Source organism: Salmo salar, chromosome 08, assembly GCF_965601325.2.
Source record: "Salmo salar chromosome 08, fSalSal1, whole genome shotgun sequence".
Lineage (NCBI taxonomy): Eukaryota > Metazoa > Chordata > Actinopteri > Salmoniformes > Salmonidae > Salmo > Salmo salar.
The window spans coordinates 30,281,136-30,308,000 of record NC_138298.1 but is presented as its reverse complement, the minus strand read 5'-3'; the positions used below and the strand labels follow the sequence as shown (position 1 = coordinate 30,308,000).

At 44.7% G+C, this 26,865-nt stretch overlaps 1 protein-coding gene across 3 annotated transcripts in view; it reads left to right on the top strand.

The window, feature by feature from the left end:
- LOC106591138 (receptor-type tyrosine-protein phosphatase H) overlaps nt 1-26,865 on the top strand; it is a 102,872-nt gene that overhangs the window by 9,788 nt on the left and 66,219 nt on the right. For 2 of the 3 annotated variants that reach the window (XM_082978576.1, XM_082978575.1), the window contains exons 2-5: nt 1,603-1,693; nt 7,067-7,336; nt 17,216-17,485; nt 18,041-18,310. In XM_082978576.1, the coding sequence (XP_082834702.1) occupies nt 1,603-1,693; nt 7,067-7,336; nt 17,216-17,485; nt 18,041-18,310 (901 nt within the window). The remainder of the gene's footprint in view (nt 1-1,602; nt 1,694-7,066; nt 7,337-17,215; nt 17,486-18,040; nt 18,311-26,865) is intronic. The other variant, XM_082978577.1, reaches the window with a different exon arrangement.

Here is a 26,865-nt window from a genome sequence, read left to right as displayed (position 1 = left end):
GTCTACCGGGAAAGGTCTAACCACAGGAACAATGGGGATCCCTAAACTAAGGGCGAACGATCTGTCGATTAAAATTCCCAGCCGCACCTGAATTGACGAGCGCCTTATGCTGGGATTGCGGGAAAACAAACAGGTGGACAACAGAGGACTCTGGATGAGAGTGGTGCAGACTCACCTGGGGTGACGCCAGAGTGCCCTGCCTGCTACCTCGACTCCCAGAGGAACCAACCCGGCACCGACCGCTAGTATGCCCTCTGCGGCCACAGATGGTGCACGTTAAGGCCCCTCCTCCAGCCTCCCTAAGCGCAGCCCCTCCCAGCTCCATTGTCACCGGAGCGGGGGTGATGGAAGATGGAACCGACAGAGCCCTCTCTGGACGTCCGCGGGTGACCAGCAGGTTATCCAACCGGATGGACAGATTCACCAGTTGGTCAAAAATGAAGGTGGCATCGCTGCAGGCCAACTCCCGTCGGACGTCCTCGTGCAGGCTGCATCGGAAGTGGTCGATAAGGGCACTCCTCATCCCCTGCCTCAAGTGGAAGAGCCGTTCCCCCGCCGCTCTACCTTCGGGCGGATGGTCGAAGACGGCCCGGAAGCGGCTGGTGTACTCCTCAAAATGGTCCAACTCCGCATCTCCTTCTCCCCACATGGCGTTTGCCCACTCCAGAGCTCTCCCCGAGAGGCACGAGACGAGGGCAGACACCCTCTCCCTTCCCGAAGGAGCTGGGTGAACGGTGGCCAGGTATAGGTCCAGTTGTAATAGGAACCCCTGACACCGTGCTGCCGTCCCATCATACTCCCTGGGAAAGGAGAGACGCATCCCACTGGGACTGGATTCAGGAGGGACGGATAGAGGTAACCCCGGTTGCGCTGGTCGAGGCGCTGGAGAGACTTCCTGTCTCTCCCAGCGGTCCATGGTCTGGACAACGCGATCCATCGTGGCACGGAGATGTTGCAGCATAGCCGAGTGTTCTCGGACACGCTCCTCGACTCCTCTGACCGGGGTATCTGCTCCTGCTGACTCCATAGCGGGTGTGGAATTCTGTCACGGGTGTGCGTACTGGTGGCGAAGTCAGGTGCAGAGAGTTGTGAACAAGCGCACACTTTATTTAGGCAGGAGCAAACAAAACAGATGGACGCAACTGCGTCAAAACCTCCAGCCAAATGGCAATAAGTGCAAAGCGCGAAAACAGTACCAAAAGCAATGGTTCACCATATAAACATACTTCGTGAATTAAACACGGAACTGGGAAATCAGCCTGGTGCGTCACACAAACACGTAACACAAAACAATTCCACACAAAGACACGGGGGGGAACAAAGGAATATATATATGCAGTGTGATTGGGGAATATAAACCAGGTGTGCGGGGAACAAGACAAAACAAATAGAACAATGAAACATGGAGCGGCGATGGCTAGAAAGCCGGTGACGTCGACCGCCGAACGCCGACCGAACAAGGAGGGGAGCCGACTTCGGTGGAACTCGTGACAATATCCCTAATTCTGATCCTGTTGTGCTTTATTCTCAACAGACCTAGAGTTGTAGATTCAACATCATAATGTATTAAACATGTTAACCTGTGAATTCTACTTTTTATAGAACTGTGAAGAGGAAAAGCCACTGAAACAAGTCAGAGATGAGTCGAAACCAGAGGAGGGGTTCTCAGGAGGAAACCGGGAAACATCCCAAGGTATTGTCTCCTGTTAAAGTTCTTCATACCAGCTCCATTCATTGGCCTTACACCTCATGTCTGCTAAATGACTGAAATGTAAATATTTACCACGACATACTCCACTTTCAATAACATATGACTTGGTAACACTGTCATAAATGATTTATTAATAAGCATTTCTAAACTATTTATAGGTTATAAGTATAGGCTGGTTTACAGTTGGTCTATCGACATGTCTGGAGCCAGTTTTCACAGTGACATAATGAACATTATATTGTCGTATGACATTAAACTTGTCCTTGCCGTTATGAAAAAGTATAAAACACAAAAACTGCTGTATTTTAAAAATGAATTTACACTGAACAAAAATATAAATGCAACATGTATAGTGTGCTGGGGACAATAAAAGGCCACTCGAAAATGTACAGTTGTGTCAAACAAAATAATCCCACAGATGTCTGAAGTTTTGAGGGAGTGTGCAATTGGCACACTGACTGCAGCAATGTCCACCAGAACTGTTGCCAGAGAATTTTATGTTCATTCCTCTACCATAAGACGCCTCCGACGTTGTTTCAGAGAATTTGGCAGCCCAACCGGCCTCACAACCACAGACCACGTGTGGGTTTGCACAACCAAATCATTTCTTCATAAACCATCTCAGGGAAGCTCATCCGCGTGCGCATCGTCCTCACCAGGGTCTTGACCTGACTGCAGTTCGCCGTCGTAATCGACTTCAGTGGGCAAATGCTCACCTTCGATGGCCACAGGCACGCTGGAGAAGTGTGCTCTTCACAGATGAATCCCGGTTTCAACTGTGCCGGGCAGATGGCAGACAGCGTGTAGGTTTTGTGTGCGAGAACGGCTTGCTGATGTAAAAGTCGTGAACAAAATCTGCATGGTGGCAGTGGGGTTATGGTATGGGCAGGCATAAGCTATGAACAACGAACACCACTACATTTTATCAATGGCATTTTGAATGCACAGAGATACACTGACGAGATTCTGAGGCCCATTCTCGTGCCATTCATCTGCCACCATCACCTCATGTTTCATCATGATAATGCACGGCCCCATGTCACAAGGATCTGAACACAATTCCTGGAAGCTGAAAATGTCCCAGTTCTTTCATGGCCTGCATACTCACCAGACATGTCACCCAGTGAGCATGTTTGGGATGCTCTGGGTCGACATGTACGACAGCATGTTCCAGTTCCCACCAATATCCAGTAACTTCGCACAGCCATTGAAGAGGAGTGGGACAACATACCATAGGCCACAATCAACAGCCTGATCAACTCTATGCAAAGGAGATGTGTTGGCTGCATGAGGCAAATGGTTGTGAGACCAGATACGGACAGGTTTTCTGATTCACACCGCTACCTTTTTTTTAAAGCGGTAAAATCTTTGAAATTGTTGCGTGCTGCAGTCATATGTTTGTTCAGTATAATATATGTCAATCCAGCAAGCCAGGCAACTAAAAGCAACTTTCTAAACAATGTTTATGTTCATTAATAACTTTTAATGTTTGTATTCATTATTACTGGAAAAGAAACTCATAACAATGTAATTATTTACAATGTAATGGTGAACTAATTACAGAAAATAGCTCAGGCTTGGGTTGTGTGACAAAATAAAAGCAGGGCATTCCACAGGAGAAATGTATTTTGCACTGTCTATTTGCTGTAGCAGTTGGGTAACCATGACAACATACATTGCAACAGGGTCAAAGTCTAACATTTGTTATTACTCCATGACAAGGAAAACGACCGTCGCCTCACCTGTGTGTGACGTGAAGGAGGACAGTATGCTTATTAGCCTTTACACGTAAAATATACTTTTATGAATGTATCAGTAGGATATAAGGAGAAAAAACAAGGACAATAATGCTCTGGGATAAAACATTTTTTTCCATCATATCATAGGTCTATGCTTTAAACAGGCTGGTGTTGTTGCCTGCTTTTTATATTTGGCTAAAATAACTTTTTTGCTATCGCAAGCAGACTAAGAATTTAAATGCAGCATTACATACATCAGTAAACTTCCCTTTGAACATGAATTCTGAATGATCAGGTTCTCTTTTGCATTCATCATTAACTTAAACAAACTAATGTATTATAAACGCTACATGACCAACAGTATGTGGACATCTGCTCATCGAACATTTAATTCCAAAATCATTGGCATTAATATGTTTTGCTGCTTAAATAGCCTCCACTCTTCTCGGAAGGCTTTTCACTAGATGTTGGAACATTGCTGCGAGGACTTGCTTTCATTCAGCCACAAGAGCATAAGTGAGGTCGGGCCCTGGTGTTGGGTGATTAGGCCTGGCTCGCAGTTGGCTTTCCAATTCATCCCAAAGATGTTCCATGGGGTTGAGGTCAGGGCTCTGTGCAGGCCAGTCAAGTTCAGGCCAGTCAAGTTCTTCAACACATTCTCGATTTCCATTTCTGTATGGACCTCGCTTTGTGTACGGGGACATTGTCATCCTGAAACAGGAAAAGGCCTTCCCCAAACTGTTGCCACAAAGTTGGAAGCACAGAATCGTCTAGAATGTCATTGTATGCTGTAGCGTTAAGATTTCCCACTACTGGAACTAAGGGGTGTCATGACGTTGCCCTCTGGGTTTTCTATGCACCATCCCCCGACCTCTATACTTCTGACACAAGGCTGTGTGAAGGCGATCGTAAAATTCCAAAGGAGAATGTCCTGCCTCATGGCCCCAGTATGAAGAGACAGAGTGTTTTCATGGAGAGAACAAATAATTCTTCCACCTCACAGAATTGGAGAACCGAATGACATTGATGTTCTGGAGAAGGTATAAAAGATTGGTGAAGAATCCAGCTACGAACTGGTTCCCTTGGTACAATTTTGTGAGGCTCATTAGAGACAATATGGCCATATTACCATACTAAGGTTTATATACTAGCCTCAGCGATGAGACTTACATCTAATGGTTGTATAAAATTATTTAATAAGATTAAAGCTATTTGGAATATTTTGAGATGCTATGTACTGATGTTAATGTGAGAGAATTGTGTTTCTGTACAAAGCTTAACTCAGTCATCGGCACGCCCCCAGGGACACAGACAGGACAAGGCGTCATGTGACAGCTTTTCTATGTTCAGCATAAAACCCCCACGCAGAATTTCTTTCTTAAGACCAGGCCTCCACTCCATTACAAGTTGGCCAATAGGTTTGACCATGCATTCCTCTACTGAACTTTAACCATACCACGTGGTTAAACTTTTAGACTATCGATACCGACAGAATAATAACAAGTCTTTGATATTAATTAATAGTCTGCAGCTAGAAATTCGGTATCATTGAACGCGAAGACCGACGAAACATCCATTCTATAACGACATGAACGGATGTCGCTTTGAAAGATCCATTCTAACCGAGAGAGAGAGAACGCAGACAAAAACTCTCCAACAGGACAAAAACTCTCCAACAAGGATCCCGACGACACACTGAGCGTAAATATATATATATTGATTGCAATTGTTTCCGAATGAGGGAGCGTTCATGTGCAAAGGATTAGCATATCAATTGTTAATATTTATCAACTCTGTTGTGCCTCCTCAGCTGCCCTGTATCACCCTTTGTTTAACAAGCCGCCATGCCGGTTTAGCCCACTAGGGCACATTACTCTACCATTTCTTTGTAACAATAACTGTTTGTATGCTTTCTGTGAATTACTTAGTTTAGTAAATAAATGATTTTAAGACAATTGATGTATGGATGACTTAGTGAAGACTGGGTTCGTGCAGATAACAACAATTTACGACGTTTAGAATGAGACTGGAGCGAGGTAAAATACACCATTTAAACCAGAAGATAATTGGTCAGATACTATAATATAATATAATATATAATGTTATAATATAGGAAAGTTATATTAGGAAAATTATAACTTTGTAATCTGAATATTTTCCTTGGTGCCCCGATCTCCTAGTTAATTACAGTTAAACGATGAATCAGTTTAATCGCGTAAAAATACTTACAGGGAGTTATTTGATAAACATGTCTTCAGTTTAATGGTGCCCAAAGACACGACAGGGGCCTAGCCTCCACCAAACTGTACAGTTGGCACTATGCATTGAGGCAGGTAGCGTTCTCCTGGCATCTGCTAAACCCAGAATCGTCCATCGGACTGCCAGATGGTGAAGCGTGATTCATCACTCCAGAGAACGTGTTTCCCCTCTTCCAGAGTCCAATGGAGGCGAGCTTTACACCACTCCAGCCGGCTCTTAGGCTTGTGTGCGGCTGTTCGGCTATGGAAACCCATTTCATGAAGCTCCCGACGAACTGTTATTGTGCGGACGTTGCTACCAGAGGCAGTTTGGAACTCGGTAGTGAGTGGCCTACCACTTCGTGGCTGAGCTGTTGTTGCTCATAGACTTTCCACTTCACAATAGCAGCACTTACAGTTGACCGGGGCAGCTCTAGCAGGGCAGAAATTCCACAAACTGGCTTGTTGGAAAGGTGGCATCCTATGACAATGCCACATTGAATGTCACTGAGCTCTCTGGTAAGGCCATTCTACTGCCAATGTTTGTCTATGGAGATTGCATGGCTTTGTGCTTGATTTTATACATCTGTCAGCAACGGGTGTGGCTGAAATAGCCAAATCCACTAATTTGAAGGGGTGTCTACATACTTTTGTATATCTAGTGTATTTGTGAAGTAGGTATTAACTAATATAAATCATGATCCATTTTTAATCCATAATTGTGTGTGTGTGTGTAATATTTTGTTAACTAATATAATCCATTAGTTATACGTTAACTGCAGTTCAGTAAAACATTAACTACAGTGCAATAGTGCAACTTAATGTTAAGTGTTATCCACCCAGCTTTATATCCTATTATATCCTATTCTGTTGCTGACAGTAGCATGAAACCATGAAAACAATACCTTCCTTTTCTTCTGGCTAGTCTTTCCTCCCTAGCAACTGGATCTACGTTAATCTTTTGTCTGTGCCGTGCAGCCCTCTCCTTATTAGACAACGGCATCTACAGTATAAAGATAACGTGCCTTGAAATACCTTAAAATACCATGAAATTGTTTAAAATTATAATATTATTGTGCAGAGGATTTATCACAGCATTATCTTAATTGATTTAAAGTTGCTGCCAAATATATTGGCCTCTTTGCACTTTTCTTAAATAATTCCCTATTTCTTCTGAAATAAGTTGAAAACAACTTTTGGTATCCACACCTTGTTATTGGATTTTAAACATTGTAGAACAACTTGTTGTTGTGTGACTTCTATTTTCTTTAGCTTGTTTCTTACCATATCAAAAGAAATTGCAAGCTGGCCTTTTCAACCTCCTGTAATATATTTCTAGAGTTAAACTATAGCCCTGACAATAATGTATTTTCCCTTAGTACTTCCTGCTCCAGACCAGCTGAATGTTGATTCCGTGGAGACCACATCAGCTGCTGTTAGCTGGAGCCAGCCACCAGGATTGAACCAAACCAAACATCATTACCAGATCTCCTACCGCTGTCCAGGGACAGAACGACACATCACTACCACGTCTTCACACAGCATCACTCTCTCTGGCCTGAAACCTGGTACTGAATACTCAGTCACTGTCTGCACTGTGCTGGAAAATGGAAAGCAAAGTCAACTGGTGTTAACAACATTCACCACAGGTAAGGAAGTACCCTACTTAAGTGTTATTTCTTGTGTCAAAGTTAATTAAGCTTTGACTAGTAATCAAAATGACTCATATAAATTAACTAATCATAATGGATGTGTGTCAGCATGGGATATAAAGGTACACAAATATATGATGGTGAATTCCCTAGATCTCATAATGCAGTTTGGTGTTGAAATCCATAAAGGTTGTGCAACACCCTGTTAAAACATGTATTTAGAAATATGATTTACGTAATAATGTGGATGTATAGTTTGTATACGTTATATACATTTAATCAGATTTGTTTTATTTTCATAAACTCTATGTTTTACTTAAGCCTTCACTGTTGGGCACAAGTTGGTTAAATTATTATATACTGTTACTTTAAATATGTTGGGACAGTTTCTGTTCACGTGAAATCAAATCAAATGTATTTATATAGCCCTTCGTACATCAGCTGATATCTCAAAGTGCTGTACAGAAACCCAGCCTAAAACCCCAAACAGCAAGCAATGCATGTGAAAGAAGCACGGTGGCTAGGAAAAACTCCCTAGGAAAAACTCCCTAGAAAGGCAAAAACCTAGGAAGAAACCTAGAGAGGAACCAGGCTATGAGGGGTGGCCAGTCCTCTTCTGGCTGTGCCGGGTGGATATTATAACAGAACATGGTCAAGATGTTAAAATGTTCATAAATGACCAGCATGGTCAAATAATAATAATCATAGTAGTTGTCGAGGGTGCAACAAGGGTGTCAAGGGTGTTTGATCGTTAGGGCCAATCAAGATGGACTATGGGTGGTGTGCAGAGGGTTTCACAGGTTTTTCTGTTGTCGCTGAATAAGAGAAGGAAGATGGGAGAGAGATGTTTTTGTGGTCTGGTCCAATAATGCATTTCTTGTTGGACTGCGTATTTGACGAGTACCTTAGTCAGAAAATCACAGGAGTGGACAGTGCATGTCGCCTGATCCGTATGGTAAATGGTGGAAGGAGACAAGCCTATCCATACTATTGTTGTTTGAGGAGACTACCTGAACATGTGAAGCTTGGATATGTGAGGTGTACAGTGAGGGCATTTGTGTCCAAACCATTACATTGTGGGAAAATGGTCACGTGTCAAATGTTTGCAGACGGGAGAAGTATGGTTTTGAAGAATCTGTCAATTGAAACTGTTGCAACTGTGGTGGGGATCATACTCCGGACTTCCTTGCGTGCCCTGTTAGGGTGAAGGAGGCCGAGGTGTCAAAGGTCAGGGATGTGCAGCAGATTTGCTATGTGGAGGCGGTGAAGAGAGTCAAAGGGGTAAGAGGTAACCATGTTACAATATGTCGGTGGACGCAATGCAACCAGTTGATAGTGTATTAAGACAATCGAGGGATCTGGATACACTCATTGTGAAGAAAGTGAATTTTGTTGCATTTATAGCCACAGTGATTAATCGTACAGCACAAGTGTCTAAGAAGTCCAAGAAGCTGGACTTCGAAATAGGACTGTTGTCGATAGGAAATGTCACGCCTGTAACGGTCATCGTATGAAGTGGACCAAAACGCAGCGGGAATATGTACACTCATCTTCTTTTATTAGGACAAAGAAGGAAAACCAAAACAAACACACGTATACAAAAACACGGCAACAGTGCCTCGTCCAGAACTTCCGGCAACAGTGCCTCGTCCAGAGTGTCCGGCAACAGTGCCTCGTCCAGAGTGTCCGGCGATAGTGCCCCGTAGAGAGACGGCCCACAGTCCGGAACCAAGAGAGACGGCCCACTGTCCGGAACAGAGTGAGACGGCCCACTGTCCGGAACCGAGTGAGACGGCCCACTGTCCGGAACCGAGTGAGACGGCCTACAGTCCGGAACCGAGTGAGACGGCCTACAGTCCGGAACCGAGTGAGACGGCCTACAGTCCGGAACCGAGTGAGAAGGCCTACAGTCCGGAACCGAGTGAGACGGCCTACAGTCCGGAGCTCCCAGAGTCGCCCTACAGTCCGGAGCTCCCAGAGTCGCCCTACAGTCCGGAGCTCCCAGAGTCGCCCTACAGTCCGGAGCTCCCAGAGTCGCCCTACAGTCCGGAGCTCCCAGAGTCGCCCTACAGTCCGGAGCTCCCAGAGACGCCCTACAGTCCGGAGCTCCCAGAGTCGCCCTACAGTCCGGAGCTCCCAGAGACGCCCTACAGTCCGGAGCTCCCAGAGTCGCCCTACAGTCCGGAGCTCCCAGAGACGCCCTACAGTCCGGAGCTCCCAGAGTCGCCCTACAGTCCGGAGCTCCCAGAGACGCCCTACAGTCCGGAGCTCCCAGAGACGCCCTACAGTCCGGAGCTCCCAGAGACGCCCTACAGTCCGGAGCTCCCAGAGACGCCCTACAGTCCGGAGCTCCCAGAGACGCCCTACAGTCCTGAGCCTTCAGCTACGCTCTACAGCCCTGAGCCTTCAGCTACGCTCTACAGCCCTGAGCCTTCAGCTACGCTCTTCAGCCCTGAGCCTTCAGCAAAGCTCATCAGCCCGAGGTCTCCAGCTACGCTCATCAGCCCGAGGTCTCCAGCTACGCTCATCAGCCCGAGGTCTCCAGCGACGCGCATCAGCCCGATGTCTCCAGCGACGAATCATAGCCCTGAGCATTCAGCGGGGGTGACGGCAGCCACCCTCCCTTTAGTTTGGGGGGATTTATTTCGTAGATGTTTTTTTTGTGAGGTGCATCCGGGGTCTGCACTTTTGGGGGGGGGTACTGTCACGTCCTGACCAGTAAAGGGCCTATTTGTTATTGTAGTTTGGTCAGGACGTGGCAGAGGGTATTTGTTTTTCATGGTTTTGTGTATATGTTTATAGAGGGTTAGTTTGTGTAGAGTGTTTCTGGGGTTTATTGGTGTATGTGTCGATATAGAGGGGGTATTTGATTTAAGTGGTTGGGGGTGTGTATGTATGTAGAGGGGTGTTTGATTTATGTGTTCCGGGGTGTTGGGTATGTTCTTGTGTTTGTATTTCTAGGGGGCTGTTCTAGTTTTGTATTTCTGTGTTGGCCTGGTATGGCTCTCTATCACGAACAGCTGTACATCGTTGTTGCTGATTGAGAGTCACATTTAGGGAGCTTGTTTTCATGCCTTATAGCTTCATGCCTTACCCCCTCAAATACCCCCTCTGTTAATCGTCGTTGTGTTTTTGTATACGTGTTTGTTTTGGTTTTCCTTCTTTGTCCTATTAAAAGAAGATGAGTGTACATATTCCCGCTGCGTTTTGGTCCTCTCCTTACGACAACCGTTACAACGCCTTCACAGGAGTCTTTTGAGCCTGTGTAGGGACATGTTTAGAATTCATTATTTCACAGAAAAGCAGGTTGATTTTGTTTAGTAAATTATTATTTATTTATATTTTTTGATAGTTTGTATGATATTTGATTTATTTTTACCCACGTGATTTCCTTTTTTAGGGGAATTGTTATTCACCCCCACAGTAGGTGGCAGAATGCACATGAAATTGTTGCAAACTACATTATGCCATAGAATAAGAAGAAGATGCTCATGTGAAGTGGGAAGACGTTTTGTGTACTAAACATATTTTTTTCCTCGAATTGGGTTTAACTGCACTCTACTTTACTCACCTTAACAAAATAAGATTTATAGTTTCATATTTTAGCGAGAGAATCATCTCAATTCGCTTGCTGCTTGGCTGGATTAACAAAGGTTCCAGATGCTTCGGCAGCTAGTTTGGGTTTGTCGGATCGGGAGCTGGAGAAGACGGTTTGGTCTGAGAGAATTTGAGGGCTTCGTTGAATTGGATAATAAATAGGTCACAGCCTTGGAACTGTTGGTTTCAACGGGTTTCTGTGAAACCATGATTAACTGCTTAGCTCCAATGGCGCCGATCGAATATTTTCAGTTTAGCACCCGGGTTTAGGTTTAGTCAGTTTTAAAATGATATGGTGTCATGTGTATTGCAGATTGAATGAAAGTGTATTACATTTACATTTACATTTAAGTCATTTAGCAGACGCTCTTATCCAGAGCGACTTACAAATTGGTGCATTCACCTTATAATATCCAGTGGAACAACCACTTTACAATAGTGCATCTAAATCTTTTAAGGGGGGGTTAGAAGGATTACTTTATCCTATCCCAGGTATTCCTTAAAGAGGTGAGGTTTCAGGTGTCTCCGGAAGGTGGTGATTGACTCCGCTGTCCTGGCGTCGTGAGGGAGCTTGTTCCACCATTGGGGTGCCAGAGCAGCGAACAGTTTTGACTGGGCTGAGCGGGAACTGTGCTTCCTCAGAGGTAGGGAGGCGAGCAGGCCAGAGGTGGATGAACGCAGTGCCCTTGTTTGGGTGTAGGGCCTGATCAGAGCCTGAAGGTACGGAGGTGCCGTTCCCCTCACAGCTCCGTAGGCAAGCACCATGGTCTTGTAGTGGATGCGAGCTTCGACTGGAAGCCAGTGGAGAGAGCGGAGGAGCGGGGTGACGTGAGAGAACTTGGGAAGGTTGAACACCAGACGGGCTGCGGCGTTCTGGATGAGTTGTAGGGGTTTAATGGCACAGGCAGGGAGCCCAGCCAACAACGAGTTGCAGTAATCCAGACGGGAGATGACAAGTGCCTGGATTAGGACCTGCGCCGCTTCCTGTGTGAGGCAGGGTCGTACTCTGCGAATGTTGTAGAGCATGAACCTACAGGATCGGGTCACCGCCTTGATGTTAGTGGAGAACGACAGGGTGTTGTCCAGGGTCACGCCGAGGCTCTTAGCACTCTGGGAGGAGGACACAAGGGAGTTGTCAACCGTGATGGCGAGATCATGGAACGGGCAGTCCTTCCCCGGGAGGAAGAGCAGCTCCGTCTTGCCGAGGTTCAGCTTGAGGTGGTGATCCGTCATCCACACTGATATGTCTGCCAGACATGCAGAGATGCGATTCGCCACCTGGTTGTCAGAAGGGGGAAAGGAGAAGATTAGTTGTGTGTCATCTGCATAGCAATGATATGAGAGACCATGTGAGGATATGACAGAGCCAAGTGACTTGGTGTATAGCGAGAATAGGAGTGGGCCTAGAACAGAGCCCTGGGGGACACCAGTGGTGAGAGCACGTGGTGCGGAGCCAGATTCTCGCCACGCCACCTGGTAGGAGCGACCTGTCAGGTAGGACGCAATCCAAGCGTGGGCTGCGCCGGAGATGCCCAGCTCGGAGAGGGTGGAGAGGAGGATCTGATGGTTCACGGTATCAAAGGCAGCAGATAGGTCTAGAAGGATGAGAGCAGAGGAGAGAGAGTTAGCTTTAGCAGTGCGGAGAGCCTCCGTGACACAGAGAAGAGCAGTCTCAGTTGAATGCCCAGTCTTGAAACCTGACTGATTAGGATCAAGAAGGTCATTCTGAGAGAGATAGCAAGAGAGCTGGCCAAGGACGGCACGTTCAAGAGTTTTGGAGAGAAAGGAGAGAAGGGATACTGGTCTGTAGTTGTTGACATCGGAGGGATCGAGTGTAGGTTTTTTCAGAAGGGGTGCAACTCTCGCTCTCTTGAAGACGGAAGGGACGTAGCCAGCGGTCAAGGATGAGTTGATGAGCGAGGTGAGGTAGGGGAGAAGGTCTCCGGAAATGGTCTGGAGAAGAGAGGAGGGGATAGGGTCAAGTGGGCAGGTTGTTGGGCGGCCGGCCGTCACAAGACGCGAGATTTCATCTGGAGAGAGAGGGGAGAAAGAGGTCAAAGCACAGGGTAGGGCAGTGTGAGCAGGACCAGCGGTGTCGTTTGACTTAGCAAACGAGGATCGGATGTCGTCAACCTTCTTTTCAAAATGGTTGACAAAGTCATCTGCAGAGAGGGAGGATGGGGGGGAGGGGGAGGAGGATTCAGGAGGGAGGAGAAGGTAGCAAAGAGCTTCCTAGGGTTAGAGGCAGATGCTTGGAGTTTAGAGTGGTAGAAAGTGGCTTTAGCAGCAGAGACAGAAGAGGAAAATGTAGAGAGGAGGGAGTGAAAGGATGCCAGGTCCGCAGGGAGGCGAGTTTTCCTCCATTTCCGCTCGGCTGCCCGGAGCCCTGTTCTGTGAGCTCGCAGTGAGTCGTCGAGCCACGGAGCAGGAGGGGAGGACCGAGCCGGCCTGGAGGATAGGGGACAGAGGAAATCAAAGGATGCAGAGAGGGAGGAGAGGAGGGTTGAGGAGGCAGAATCAGGAGATAGGTTGGAGAAGGTTTGAGCAGAGGGAAGAGATGATAGGATGGAAGAGGAGAGAGTAGCGGGAGAGAGAGAGCGAAGGTTGGGACGGCGCAATACCATCCGAGTAGGGGCAGAGTGAGAAGTGTTGGATGAGAGCGAGAGGGAAAAGGATACAAGGTAGTGGTCGGAGACTTGGAGGGGAGTTGCAATGAGATTAGTGGAAGAACAGCATCTAGTAAAGATGAGGTCAAGCGTATTGCCTGCCTTGTGAGTAGGGGGGGAAGGTGAGAGGGTGAGGTCGAAAGAGGAGAGGAGTGGAAAGAAGGAGGCAGAGAGGAATGAGTCAAAGGTAGACGTGGGGAGGTTAAAGTCACCCAGAACTGTGAGGGGTGAGCCATCCTCAGGAAAGGAACTTATCAAGGCGTCAAGCTCATTGATGAACTCTCCAAGGGAACCTGGAGGGCGATAAATGATAAGGATGTTAACCTCTCTAGGCTAGGCGGGACGAATTCGTCCCACCTACGTAACAGCCACTGCTATCCTGTGGCGCGATTTTCAAAACCTTAAAAATCCTATTACTTCAATTTCTCAAACATATGACTATTTTACAGCCATTTAAAGACAAGACTCTCGTTAATCTAACCACACTGTCCGATTTCAAAAAGGCTTTTCAACGAAAGCAAAACATTAGATTATGTCAGCAGAGTACCAAGCCAGAAATAATCAGACACCCATTTTTCAAGCCAGCATATAATGTCACCAAAACCCAGAAGACAGCTAAATGCAGCACTCACCTTTGATGATCTTCATCAGATGACAACCCTAGGACATTATGTTATACAATACATGCATGTTTTGTTCAATCAAGTTCATATTTATATCAAAAACCAGCTTTTTACATTAGCATGTGACGTTCAGAACTAGCATACCCCCCGCAAACTTCCGGGGAATTCGCTAACATTTTACTAAATTACTCACGATAAACGTTCACAAAAAGCATAACAATTATTTTAAGAATTATAGATACAGACCTCCTCTATGCACTCGATATGTCCGATTTTAAAATAGCTTTTTGGTGAAAGCACATTTTGCAATATTCTAAGTACATAGCCCAGGCATCACGGGCTCGCTATTTAGACACCCGGCAAGTTTAGCACTCACCATAATCATATTTACTATTATAAAATTTCATTACCTTTTGTTGTCTTCGTCAGAATACACACCCAGGACTGCTACTTCAATAACAAATGTTGGTTTGGTCCAAAATAATCCATCGTTATATCCGAATAGCGGCGTTTTGTTCGTGCGTTCCAGACACTATCCGAAATAGTAAAGAAGTGTCACGCGCATGGCGCAATTCGTGACAATAAAATTCTAAGTATTCCATTACCGTACTTCGAAGCATGTCAACCGCTGTTTAAAATCAATTTTTACTACATTTTTCTCGTAGAAAAGCGATAATATTCCGACAGGGAATCTCCTTTTCGGCAAACAGAGGAAAAAATCCCAAAGGCGGGGGCGGTCGGGGTCACGCGCATAAGCCAGTGTCTCTTGATCGGCCACTTGAGAAAGGCGATAATGTGTTTCAGCCTGGGGCTGGAATGACGACATTCTGTTTTTTCCCGGGCTCTGAGCGCCTATGGACGACGTGGGAAGTGTCACGTTAGAGCAGAGATCCTTAGTAAATGATAGAGATGGAAAAGAAGTTCAACAAATGGTCAGACAGGCCACTTCCTGTAAAGGAATCTCTCAGGTTTTGACCTGCCATTTGAGTTCTGTTATACTCACAGACACCATTCAAACAGTTTTAGAAAATTTAGGGTGTTTTCTATCCATATTTAATAAGTATATGCATATTCTAGTTACTGGGTAGGAGTGGTAACCAGATTAAATCGGGTATGTTTTTTATCCAGCCGTGTCAATGCTGCCCCCTAGCCCTAACAGGTTAAGCTTGAAAGGGCTGGTAACTGTGACAGCATGGAATTCAAATGAGGAGATAGACAGATGGGTCAGGGGAGAAAGAGAGAATGTCCACTTGGGAGAGATGAGGATTCCAGTGCCACCACCCCGCTGGCTCGATGCTCTAGGGGTATGCGAGAACACGTAGTCAGACGAGGACAGAGCAGTAGGAGTAGCAGTGTTATCTGTGGTAATCCATGTTTCCGTCAGCGCCAGGAAGTCTAGGGACTGGAGGGTAGCATAGGCTGAGATGAAGTCAGCCTTGTTGGCCGCAGACCGGCAGTTCCAGAGGCTGCCGGAGACCTGGAACTCCACGTGGGTCGTGCGCGCTGGGACCACCAGGTTAGAGTGGCAGCGGCCATGCGGTGTGGAGCGTTTGTATGGCCTGTGCAGAGGGGAGAGAACAGGGATAGACAGACACATAGTAGACAAGCTACAGAAGAGGCTACGCTAATGCAAAGGAGATTGGAATGACAAGTGGACTACACGTTTCGAATGTTCAGAAAGTTAAGCTTACGTTGCAAAAATCTTATTGACTAAAATGATACAGTACTGCTGGCTGGTGGCGTAGGCTAGCTAGCAGTGGCTGCGTTGTTGACTTTGAACGTGTAGCTGGCTAGGTAACCTCGATAGTTTCAGTACTACACCTTGTCATGATACAAGCAACTTTGTAGCTAGCTAGCTAACATAACACTAATCAAGACGTTCCTTATCAAGTTATGACAAAGACAGCTAAGTAGCTAGCTAGCTAACACTGCACTAGTCAAATCGTTCCGTTGTAAAGTATTAGTATCTACAGCGCTACTAGTCGGTAACGGTTGGCTAGCTAGCAGTGGGTTAATGATGACTAGGTGTGTTGACTAAGTCTGGCGCCGCGTCGCGGCTGGCTAGCTCACCTCGATAATTACTCAAACTACACAATTATCTTAGATACAGAGACAGCAAAGACAACTATGTAGCTGGCTAACTAACACTAACACCACACTAATCAAGTCGTTACGTTGTAATGTAATAGTTACTACAGTGCTGCTAGTCGGTAGAAGTTGGCTAGCTAGCAGTGATGACTAGCTAGCTAGCAGTGTTGACTACGTTAGGAGGACGAAGATAGCTAGCCTCGATAATTACTCAATTACTCCAAACTACACAATTATCTTTGATACAAAGACGGCAATGTAGCTAGCTAAGAAGAATTGCTCAGATCAAACAAATCAAGCCGTTGTAATGTAGTGAAGTGTAATATTACCTGTGGAGCGAAGCGTAGTGCGACTGCTCGCTCCAAAAAGCGAGCAGTCGCACTACGCTATCATTCATTATTTTCTATATAACCATTATATCTGTAGGTAGGAACCCTGGTCTCTGGTTTTTCCTTAAGTCATAGTTACCAGGTTCATTATATACTGAGTGTCCGTTTCACCATACTCACTGGATTGATTTATCTGAGCCTGTGGTGAGAGGGTTACAGTTGTTTATAAAACAGTATCTGAATTCATGCTTTCTTCCATTCCTGTGAGTCATTATGTCAAGGAGTTGTTCTGCCTCTGCTTGCTTTAACTTTATCAGTAGTACAGTGTTAAACACTTTGTTATTGTGGTGAGGATTTATAATTACATTATTTTAATTTATATAAATTAATGAATATAGCAGAAAATCTTCATTCTTGTTACAACAGAAGCTGTTTTGTAATGTATATGACTTCTGTTTTTAGTTTACTTCTGCCCACATCAAAAGGAATGTTCTACTTTGACTACTTTTCCTCCTGTAATTTATTTCTGGAGTAAAACTGTAGCTGCACTACCAATAATATATTTTCCCTTAGTACCCTCTGCTCCAGACCAGCTGACTGTTGACTCAGTGGACACCACATCAGCTGCTGTTAGCTGGAGCCAGCCACCAGGAATGGACCAAACCCAACATCATTACCAGATCTCCTTCCACTGTCCAGGGACAGAACCACACATCAATACCACATCTTCACACAGCATCACTCTCTCTGACCTGCAATGTGGTACTCAGTACTCTGTCACTGTCTGCACTGTGCTGAAGAATGGAAAGAAAAGTAAACTGGTGTCAACAACCCTCACCACAGGTAAGTACCCTGCTTTAATCATTATAATAACTAGACAACATACTTATTTAATTTAACTAATCATAATGAATGTATCAGCATGGGATGTAAAGGTACAGTATCTTCCCTGGTGTGAAATATATGATGGTGAATTCCCCAGATCTCATCATGCAGTTTGATGCTTAAATGATTAAACCTTTTTCATAATATTTCAATTACTGCTTGCTCCCAATTCCTGTGAGTCATTATGTCAAGCTGTGGATCTGCCTCTGGTTGCTCTAACTTTATCAGTAGTGCAGTGTTAAATAGTTGTTATTGTGGAGAGGATATATAATCACAACATTCTTTTCATTTATATTTAAAAAAAATTGGTGTGGCGGCAACAATCTGGCGGCGGTGCAGCACCATACAGCAGAAACCCCTAAACTTCTGTTGTGACTCCTGTTTTTATTTCCTCCCATATCTAAAGGAATTGCAAGCAGCCTTTTCTAATTTTCGACTACTATTCTACTTATCTTCCGGTTGTTTATTTCTGGAGTTAAACTGTAGCCCTGACAATAATGTATTTTCCCTTAGTACTTCCTGCTCCAGACCAGCTGACTGTTGACTCAGTGGACACCACATCAGCTGCTGTTAGCTGGAGCCAGCCACCAGGATTGGACCAAACCCAACATCATTACCAGATCTCCTACCACTGTCCAGGGACAGAACCACACATCACTACCACCTCTTCACACAGCATCACTCTCTCTGACCTGCAAGGTGGTACTCAGTACTCTGTCACTGTCTGTACTGTGCTGGAAAATGGAAAGAAAAGTAAACTGGTGTCAACAACCCTCACCACAAGTAAGGCAGTACCCTACTTAATTATTATGTCTGGTGTAAAACTTTGACTAGGTATCAAAAAGACTAATGTAAATTAACAAATCATAATGGATGTGTCAGTTTTACGTTCCCAAAAGACAAACACAATGTCATCGCTCCCAGAAAAGGGAACTAACAAAGATAATCACTTCAACAACCAAATACAGAAAGGGTTTCAAAAAGGGTTCTGAAAGACACCATGGGGGTTCCCACTGAAAGATGGCAAAGCCACTAGTAAGGGGTTCTAAAGACACCATGGGGGTTCCCACTGAAAGATGGCAAAGCCACTAGTAAGGGGTTCTAAAGACACCATGGGGGTTTCCACTGAAAGATGGCAAAGCCACTAGTAAGGGGTTCTAAAGACACCATGGGGGTTTCCACTGAAAGATGGCAAAGCCACTAGTAAGGGGTTCTAAAGACACCATGGGGGTTCCCACTGAAAGATGGCAAAGCCACTAGTAAGGAGTTCTGAAAGACACCATGGGGGTTTCCACTGAAAGATGGCAAAGCCACTAGTAAGGGGTTCTAAAGACACCATGGGGGGTTCCCACTGAAAGATGGCAAAGCCACTAGTAAGGGGTTCTGAAAGACAGCATGGGGGCTCCCACTGAAAGATGGCAAAGCCACTAGTAAGGGGTTCTAAAGACACCATGGGGGTTCCCACTGAAAGATGGCAAAGCCACTAGTAAGGGGTTCTAAAGACACCATGGGGGTTCCCACTGAAAGATGGCAAAGCCACTAGTAAGGGGTTCTAAAGACACCATGGGGGTTCCCACTGAAAGATGGCAAAGCCACTAGTAAGGGGTTCTAAAGACACCATGGGGGTTCCCACTGAAAGATGGCAAAGCCACTAGTAAGGGGTTCTAAAGACACCATGGGGGTTCCCACTGAAAGATGGCAAAGCCACTAGTAAGGGGTTCTAAAGACACCATGGGGGTTCCCACTGAAAGATGGCAAAGCCACTAGTAAGGGGTTCTAAAGACACCATGGGGGTTCCCACTGAAAGATGGCAAAGCCACTAGTAAGGGGTTCTAAAGACACCATGGGGGTTCCCACTGAAAGATGGCAAAGCCACTAGTAAGGGGTTCTAAAGACACCATGGGGGTTCCCACTGAAAGATGGCAAAGCCACTAGTAAGGGGTTCTAAAGACACCATGGGGGTTCCCACTGAAAGATGGCAAAGCCACTAGTAAGGGGTTCTAAACACACCATGGGGGTTCCCACTGAAAGATGGCAAAGCCACTAGAAAGGGGACCTGACACCAACTCAGGATCTGGAGTAAAAGGAAATGGAGCTAAATAAACAGGAGTTTCTGTCTAAATGCCATGACAACCCTAAAATGAGGTGTAGGTCTCCCAACATCCCTCCATCTGATGCACTGGACCAGCAGCTCTTAAATACCAGCAGTACCAGCAGCTCTTAAATAACAGCAGGACCAGTGGCTCTTAAATAACAGCAGGACCAGCAGCTCTTAAATAACAGCAGGACCAGCAGCTCTTAAATAACAGCAGGACCAGCAGCTCTTAAATAACAGTAGGACCAGCAGCTCTTAAATAACAGCAGGACCAGTGGCTCTTAAATAACAGCAGGACCAGCGGCTCTTAAATAACAGCAGGACCAGCAGCTCTTAAATAACAGCAGGACCAGCGGCTCTTAAATAACAGTAGGACCAGTAGCTCTTAAATAACAGCAGGACCAGCGGCTCTTAAATAACAGTAGGACCAGCGGCTCTTAAATAACAGTAGGACCAGTGGCTCTTAAATAACAGCAGGACCAGCGGCTCTTAAATAACAGTAGGACCAGTGGCTCTTAAATAACAGCAGGACCAGCGGCTCTTAAATAACAGTAGGACCAGCGGCTCTTAAATAACAGCAGGACCAGCGGCTCTTAAATAACAGCAGGACCAGCAGCTCTTAAATAACAGCAGGACCAGCGGCTCTTAAATAACAGTAGGACCAGTAGCTCTTAAATAACAGCAGGACCAGCAGCTCTTAAATAACAGCAGGACCAGCGGCTCTTAAATAACAGCAGGACCAGCAGCTCTTAAATAACAGCAGGACCAGCAGCTCTTAAATAACAGCAGGACCAGCGGCTCTTAAATAACAGCAGGACCAGCAGCTCTTAAATAACAGCAGGACCAGCAGCTCTTAAATAACAGCAGGACCAGCAGCTCTTAAATAACAGCAGGACCAGCAGCTCTTAAATAACAGCAGGACCAGCAGCTCTTAAATAACAGCAGGACCAGCAGCTCTTAAATAACAGCAGGACCAGCAGCTCTTAAATAACAGCAGGACCAGTGGCTCTTAAATAACAGTAGGACCAGTAGCTCTTAAATACCAGCAGGACCAGCGGCTCTTAAATACCAGCAGGAACACATACTGACTAACGAGGTGACTCCAATCAGAGCGCAAAACCTAGTGAACCTCTAAATGGATAGAGGAACCGAAACCCCTAACAGAACCGAAACCCGTAACAGTCAGCATGGGATGTAAAGGTCCAGTATCTTCCCTGATGAGAAATATATGATGGTGAATTCCCCAGATCTCATCATGCAGTTTGGTGCTGAAATCATTCAACTTTGTTTATAATACAGTATCTGAATTCTTGCTTTCTTCCATTCCTGTGAGTCATTATATCAAGGAGTTAATCTGCCTCTGCTTGCTTTAACTTTATCAGTACTACAGTGTTAACTTTGTTGTTGTGGTGAGGATTTAGAATGACAACATTCTTTTCATTTATATTTATTTTTGGTGTGGCGGCAACAATCGTGCAGCGGGACAGCACCGTTACTAAATGAATATAGCAGAAACCCTTCATTTTTGTTACTTTACCAATCCAACTTCTGTTGTGTGACGTCTGTTTTTAGCTTATTTATTCTCATATCTAAATGAATTGCAAGCAGCCTTTTCTACTTTACGACTACTATTCTACTTTTCTTCCTGTAGTTTATTTCTGGAGTTAAACTATAGCCCTGTCACTGTCACTGTCTGCACTGTGCTGGAAAATGGAAAGAAAAGTCAACTGGTGTCAACAACCCTCACCACAGGTAAGGAAGTACCCTACTAAAGTATTGTTTGGTGTCAAAGTATATTACATTTTAACTAGTTATCAAATGACTGAAGTAATCATAATGGATGTGTCAGCATGGGATGTAAAGGTACATTATCTTTGACTACTATTCTACTTTTCCTCCCGTTAAAGAGGGTAGAAATCCTCGTCATTTGATGATTTTCAATTTGAGGGTAATTATTTCTATATAGTCTAAACTTTCTCACTCTGAACTTCTAACTCCAGTGGGATGGGTGTGACTTCTTGACAATGATCACAATGGCTCCAACGTACAGCGCCCCTGGAGCAATTAGGATGAAGTGCCTTGTTCAAGGGCACAACATATTTTTCACCTTGTCCGCTCCGGTACTCAAACCTGCAACCTTTCGGTTTCTGGCCCAGCACTGTAACCTCAAGGCTACCTGCCTCTACCTTACCCCTACCTACAGTACCCTCTGTTAATATTGAGGCTACCTGCCTCTACCTTACCCATACCTACAGTACCCTCTGTTAATATTGAGACTACCTGTTGTTACCTTACCCCTACCTACAGTACCCTCTGTTAATATTGAGACTACCTGTTGTACCTTGCCCCTACCTACAGTACCCTCTGTTAATATTGAGACTACCTGTTGTTACCTTACCCCTACCTACAGTACCCTCTGTTAATATTGAGACTACCTGCCTCTACCTTACCCCTACCTACAGTACCCTCTGTTAATATTGAGACTACCTGTTGTTACCTTACCCCTACCTACAGTACCCTCTGTTAATATTGAGACTACCTGTTGTTACCTTACCCCTACCTACAGTACCCTCTGTTAATATTGAGACTACCTGTTGTACCTTACCCCTACCTACAGTACCCTCTGTTAATATTGAGACTACCTGTTGTTACCTTACCCCTACCTACAGTGCCCTCTGTTAATATTGAGACTACCTGTTGTTACCCTACCCTACCTACAGTACCCTCTGTTATTATTGAGACTACCTGTTGTTACCTTACCCCTACCTACAGTACCTTCTGTTAATATTGAGACTACCTGCCTCTACCTTACCCCTACCTACAGTACCCTCTGTTAATATTGAGGCTACCTGTTGTTACCTTACCCCTACCTACAGTACTCTCTGTTAATATTGAGGCTACCAGCCTCTACCTTACCCCTACCTACAGTACCCTTTCTATGAGCTGATAATATAAACTACAACGCGAAAGGTACGGTTTACTTCACTTTTAATCATGTCAGCACATGTAACAGCAGTTTACAGCCCTTTTTTTGTTTCTTATTCTTCCTCTCCCCAATTCACTTATACTATATTTCTTTATTTCCCATGGGCTTCACCAGAGTGCCCCCTAGTGGCTGGAATACAACTGTATTAAGCTCTTTACACCACCCCCTGCAAAAACTAAATGTTGTCCCAAACATTTCACTGCCTTTAAAACATACAGATGATGTTAGTTCTGGTCATGAGAACAATGGAGAACACTGGCCTAACAGCCATATAAATATCTAGACATGTCCAGTCTTCCTTTATGGGCAAAACGCAACCCCCAGTTAACATCACACTGTGATTAGTAAAGGTAAACGAGAAAATATATACAAATCTGAACATATCTAGTTGGTATCATGCAGCGTGAAACATCTCCTTCACAGAGTTGATCAAGCTGTTGATTGTGGCCTGTGGGATGTTGTCACACTCCTCTTCAAAAAGGTTGTGCGAAGTTGCTGGATATTGGCAGGAACTGGAACACACTGTCGTACACATCAATCCAGAGCATCCCAAACATGCTCAATGTGTGAAATGTCTGGTGAGTGTGCAGGCCATGGAAGAACAGGGACATTTTCAGCTTACAGGAATTGTGTACAGATCCTTGTGACTTGGGGCTGTACATTATTATGCTGAAACATGCAATGCCGGTGGTTGAATGGGCCCTCAGGATCTCATCACAGTATCTCTGAGCATTCAAACTGCCATCGATAAAATGCAATTGTGTTCGTTGTTCGTAGCTTATGCCTGCCCATAAACCCACCATGGGGCACTCTGTTCACAATAGCAAACCGCTCTCCCACACAACACCATACAAGTGGTCTGCGGTTGAGGCCGGTTGGACGTACTGCCAAATTCTCTAAAATGACATTGGAGGCGGCATATGGGTGAGGAATGAACATACCATTCTCTGGCAACAGCTCTGGTGGACATTCCTGCAGTCAGCATATCAATTGCATGCTCGCTCAAAACCTGAGATATCTGTGACATTGTGTTGTGTGACAAAACAGCACATTTTAGAATAGCCTTTTATTGTCCCCATCACAAGGTGCACCTGTGTAATGATCATTCTGTTTTAATCAGCTATGCCACAACTGTCAGGTGGATGGATTACCTTGGCAAAGGAGAAATGCTCACTAACAGGGACGTCAACAAATTTGCACACAAAACTTGAGAAATAAGCTTATGTGCGTCTGTAACATTTCAGCAATCTTGTATTTCAGCTCATAAAACATGGGACCAACACTTTGCGTTTATATTTTTGTTCAGTGCAGATAATCTGCTTCTACCTATAGAGTGAACAGAGTGACACAAAATAGGTCTTTGAATAAACTGTTTAGAGCTAGGCGATACGGCCTAAAAATAATCTAGATAATTTTTATTTCTTTTAAACTTTCAGACGATTCACAATATCTCGACTTTAATGTTCTCTAAATAAGCTTTGCTGTACAATTAAAATGTCAAATACACTGCATTTCAAACAGTCAGCAATAATCTAAATTAATTCAGGGCCTGTGAAATGATACCCAAGCTAAATATAAGCCTTCCACAACCATAATACCTTGCAATAATTTTAGCAAAATAGTTTAACCTGTCTTTTTTGCAATAGTCACTGATCTGGCTTTCAAGTCACTCTATGAAAATGCCCTTTTTGTTACAAATTTAACCAAAACTATGCATAATGCACATTCACTAATAATGACTAACTTCTTGTTGCAGGTGTTTTAGAAAACTAACACAGGTCTCAAACAATCTAAAGGTCATGTGCTAGTGAGTAGCCAGCTAATCTGTATATGTCAAGTTTAGACAATAATTTTGATCTATTTGCTACCTAACAAGGCAGAGCAGTTGAATTGTTATGAACACACTTCTGTGTGTCTCCCCAACTGTTTAAACAGCATATTAGCCTGTCCACTTTGTTCAGATGTTGAAATGAAGGGGCCTAGTTTATTTCTAAGAACGAGTTGCCAATTCCTTATTAAAAATAGTGTTTTATGTTTATTGCACATTTATTAAACAGAATAGACAGCTAGTATAACAGGCATTGGCTAAAATGCAGCTAGTGGTACCACAACACTGCACGCAACAAACCGCGCATTCATTTTCCAGAAGCAATGTTCATTGATGCTCCCGTTTAAGTAGTTTCTGCTGAGCGCAATTTCAGTAGTTGAAAAATAAAAGGGTCTCGTTAGAGAGGTTCACTTTTCCTCTATTACAGTAAAATATTGTCTCCATTTGTTTCGGTGTCTATATGACCAATTATGTTGGACTAAACCTCAAATGCAAATAGCGAGTTGAAACCGCTTGTCAGAGGAAGAAGTGATCTCCCATCTTTGTTGCTGTGAGTGGCAGGTTAGAGGCTTGGTGTGTGTGTGTGTAAACAAAGAGGAAGAGGCGAAGCGAGAGGTTTCTATCTCACCAAAATCTGCACAAAATAAGCCCAATGCATTTCTATGGGCTTATTTTGGACCTAAGCTTGCCGCCACCCTTCCCGCCTTTGGGACAACAACGTCCATTGTTAGGGCGGAGACATGAGCATCTCGTCATTATATAGAGTCAATCACCACCTTCCGGAGACACCTGAAACCCCACCTCTTTAAGGAATACCTAGGATAGGATAAAGTAATCCTTCTAACCCCCCCCCCCCCCCCTTAAAAGATTTAGATGCACTATTGTAAAGTGGTTGTTCCACTGGATATCATAAGGTGAATGCACCAATTTGTAAGTCGCTCTGGATAAGAGCGTCTGCTAAATGACTTAAATGTAAATGTAAATGTATCCTGATAAGAGCTTGGCAGCCATAAAGTGTTATAGGTTAGAATGTCTCTGGGCCTCCTCTGCCGGGCTGAACGGCGGGGCAAGGTCATGGGTGACCCCAATGAATCAGTGTCCACTTCATCATGAGATGATTGAGTCTCTGAGCCCTCAGCTGTTTCCATATTTACCCCTGTCCTCTCCGGGCTCTCTCTGAGGACTGGCTGGCACTCCTTCACAGTGAAGTTTCTATCAGTCTGACCCCGTTCCTCACTATTATCTGATACTAGCTGTGTGCTACTCTGTCTGCTCTCTTCATCCCCACATGGCCTATTGATAAAAACTGGATAAGAATCCTCATCTGAGCTCTGACTCAGCGCTATCCCCATTTTGCTGCTTTTGCTGGGGTGATTCCCTTCTCCACAGACCTCTACTGGGTGTTTCAACAGGTTCCTCAAATGGTAGGGAATTACATGACATGAGCATATTGCGATGCAGAACCGGGCCCTGCCTGTACCCCTCTCGGGTTTGACCTCATAGACAGGGCTGCCATCACCTTTCCTGGTTACCAACACATGTATTTGGTCCTCCCAGTGTGATCTTAGCTTTCCCAGCCCCCCACGTTCTGACATGTTCCTCACCAGTACACGATCCCCTGAGACCAGAACCGAACTCCTTTTCTTCCGATTGTAGTAGGCTTTTCCCTTTGCTGTTGATTTCTCCATGTTTCTAATGGCCATGTCATAGGCGTCCGCCATCTGTTGCTGCCACTTCTTAGCATAATCCTGGTATGATTTCTCCTGTTCCTTCATCTCGAACCCAAAAACAAGGTCAACAGGTAGCAGTGAAGCCATTCCAAATAGCAGGAAATACAGTGAGAACCCAGTAGCATCACTGGTGGTACAATTATATGCATGAATGACCTTGTTCAGATTATCACCCCAGTTGGCCTTTTTCTCTTCATCTAGTGTGCGCAACATTAAACAGTGTACGGTTAAATCTCTCCACCGGAATCCACTGTGGATGATATGGAGAGGTTCTGGAATTGGCTATTCCTGTACAGTTCTGCAAGGCTCTGAATAACTGGTTTTCAAACTCTCTTCCCTGATCATGATGGATTTTTGACACAAAGCCAAACTTTGGGAAAAAATAATCAAAAAGCTTTTTTGCTGCAGTTTTCCCTGACTTATTTCTGGTGGGGTAGGCTTGTGCACATTTTGTAAAGTTATCTAAAATAACTCAAATATACTCGTAGCCCCCTCTGCTGTTCTCCAAATGCAAATAGTCAATTGAAATCATCTGGAAAGGAGCTGTAGCTCAAACATGTTGCATTGGGACCCTAGTTATTACACTGGGTTTATTTTGTTTGATACACTTACACACTTTGGTGATAAAGTGTTCAATGTCATGTTGCATGCGCGGCCAATAAAAGTGTTCTCTTGCTAAGTTCAACACTCTTTCTGTTC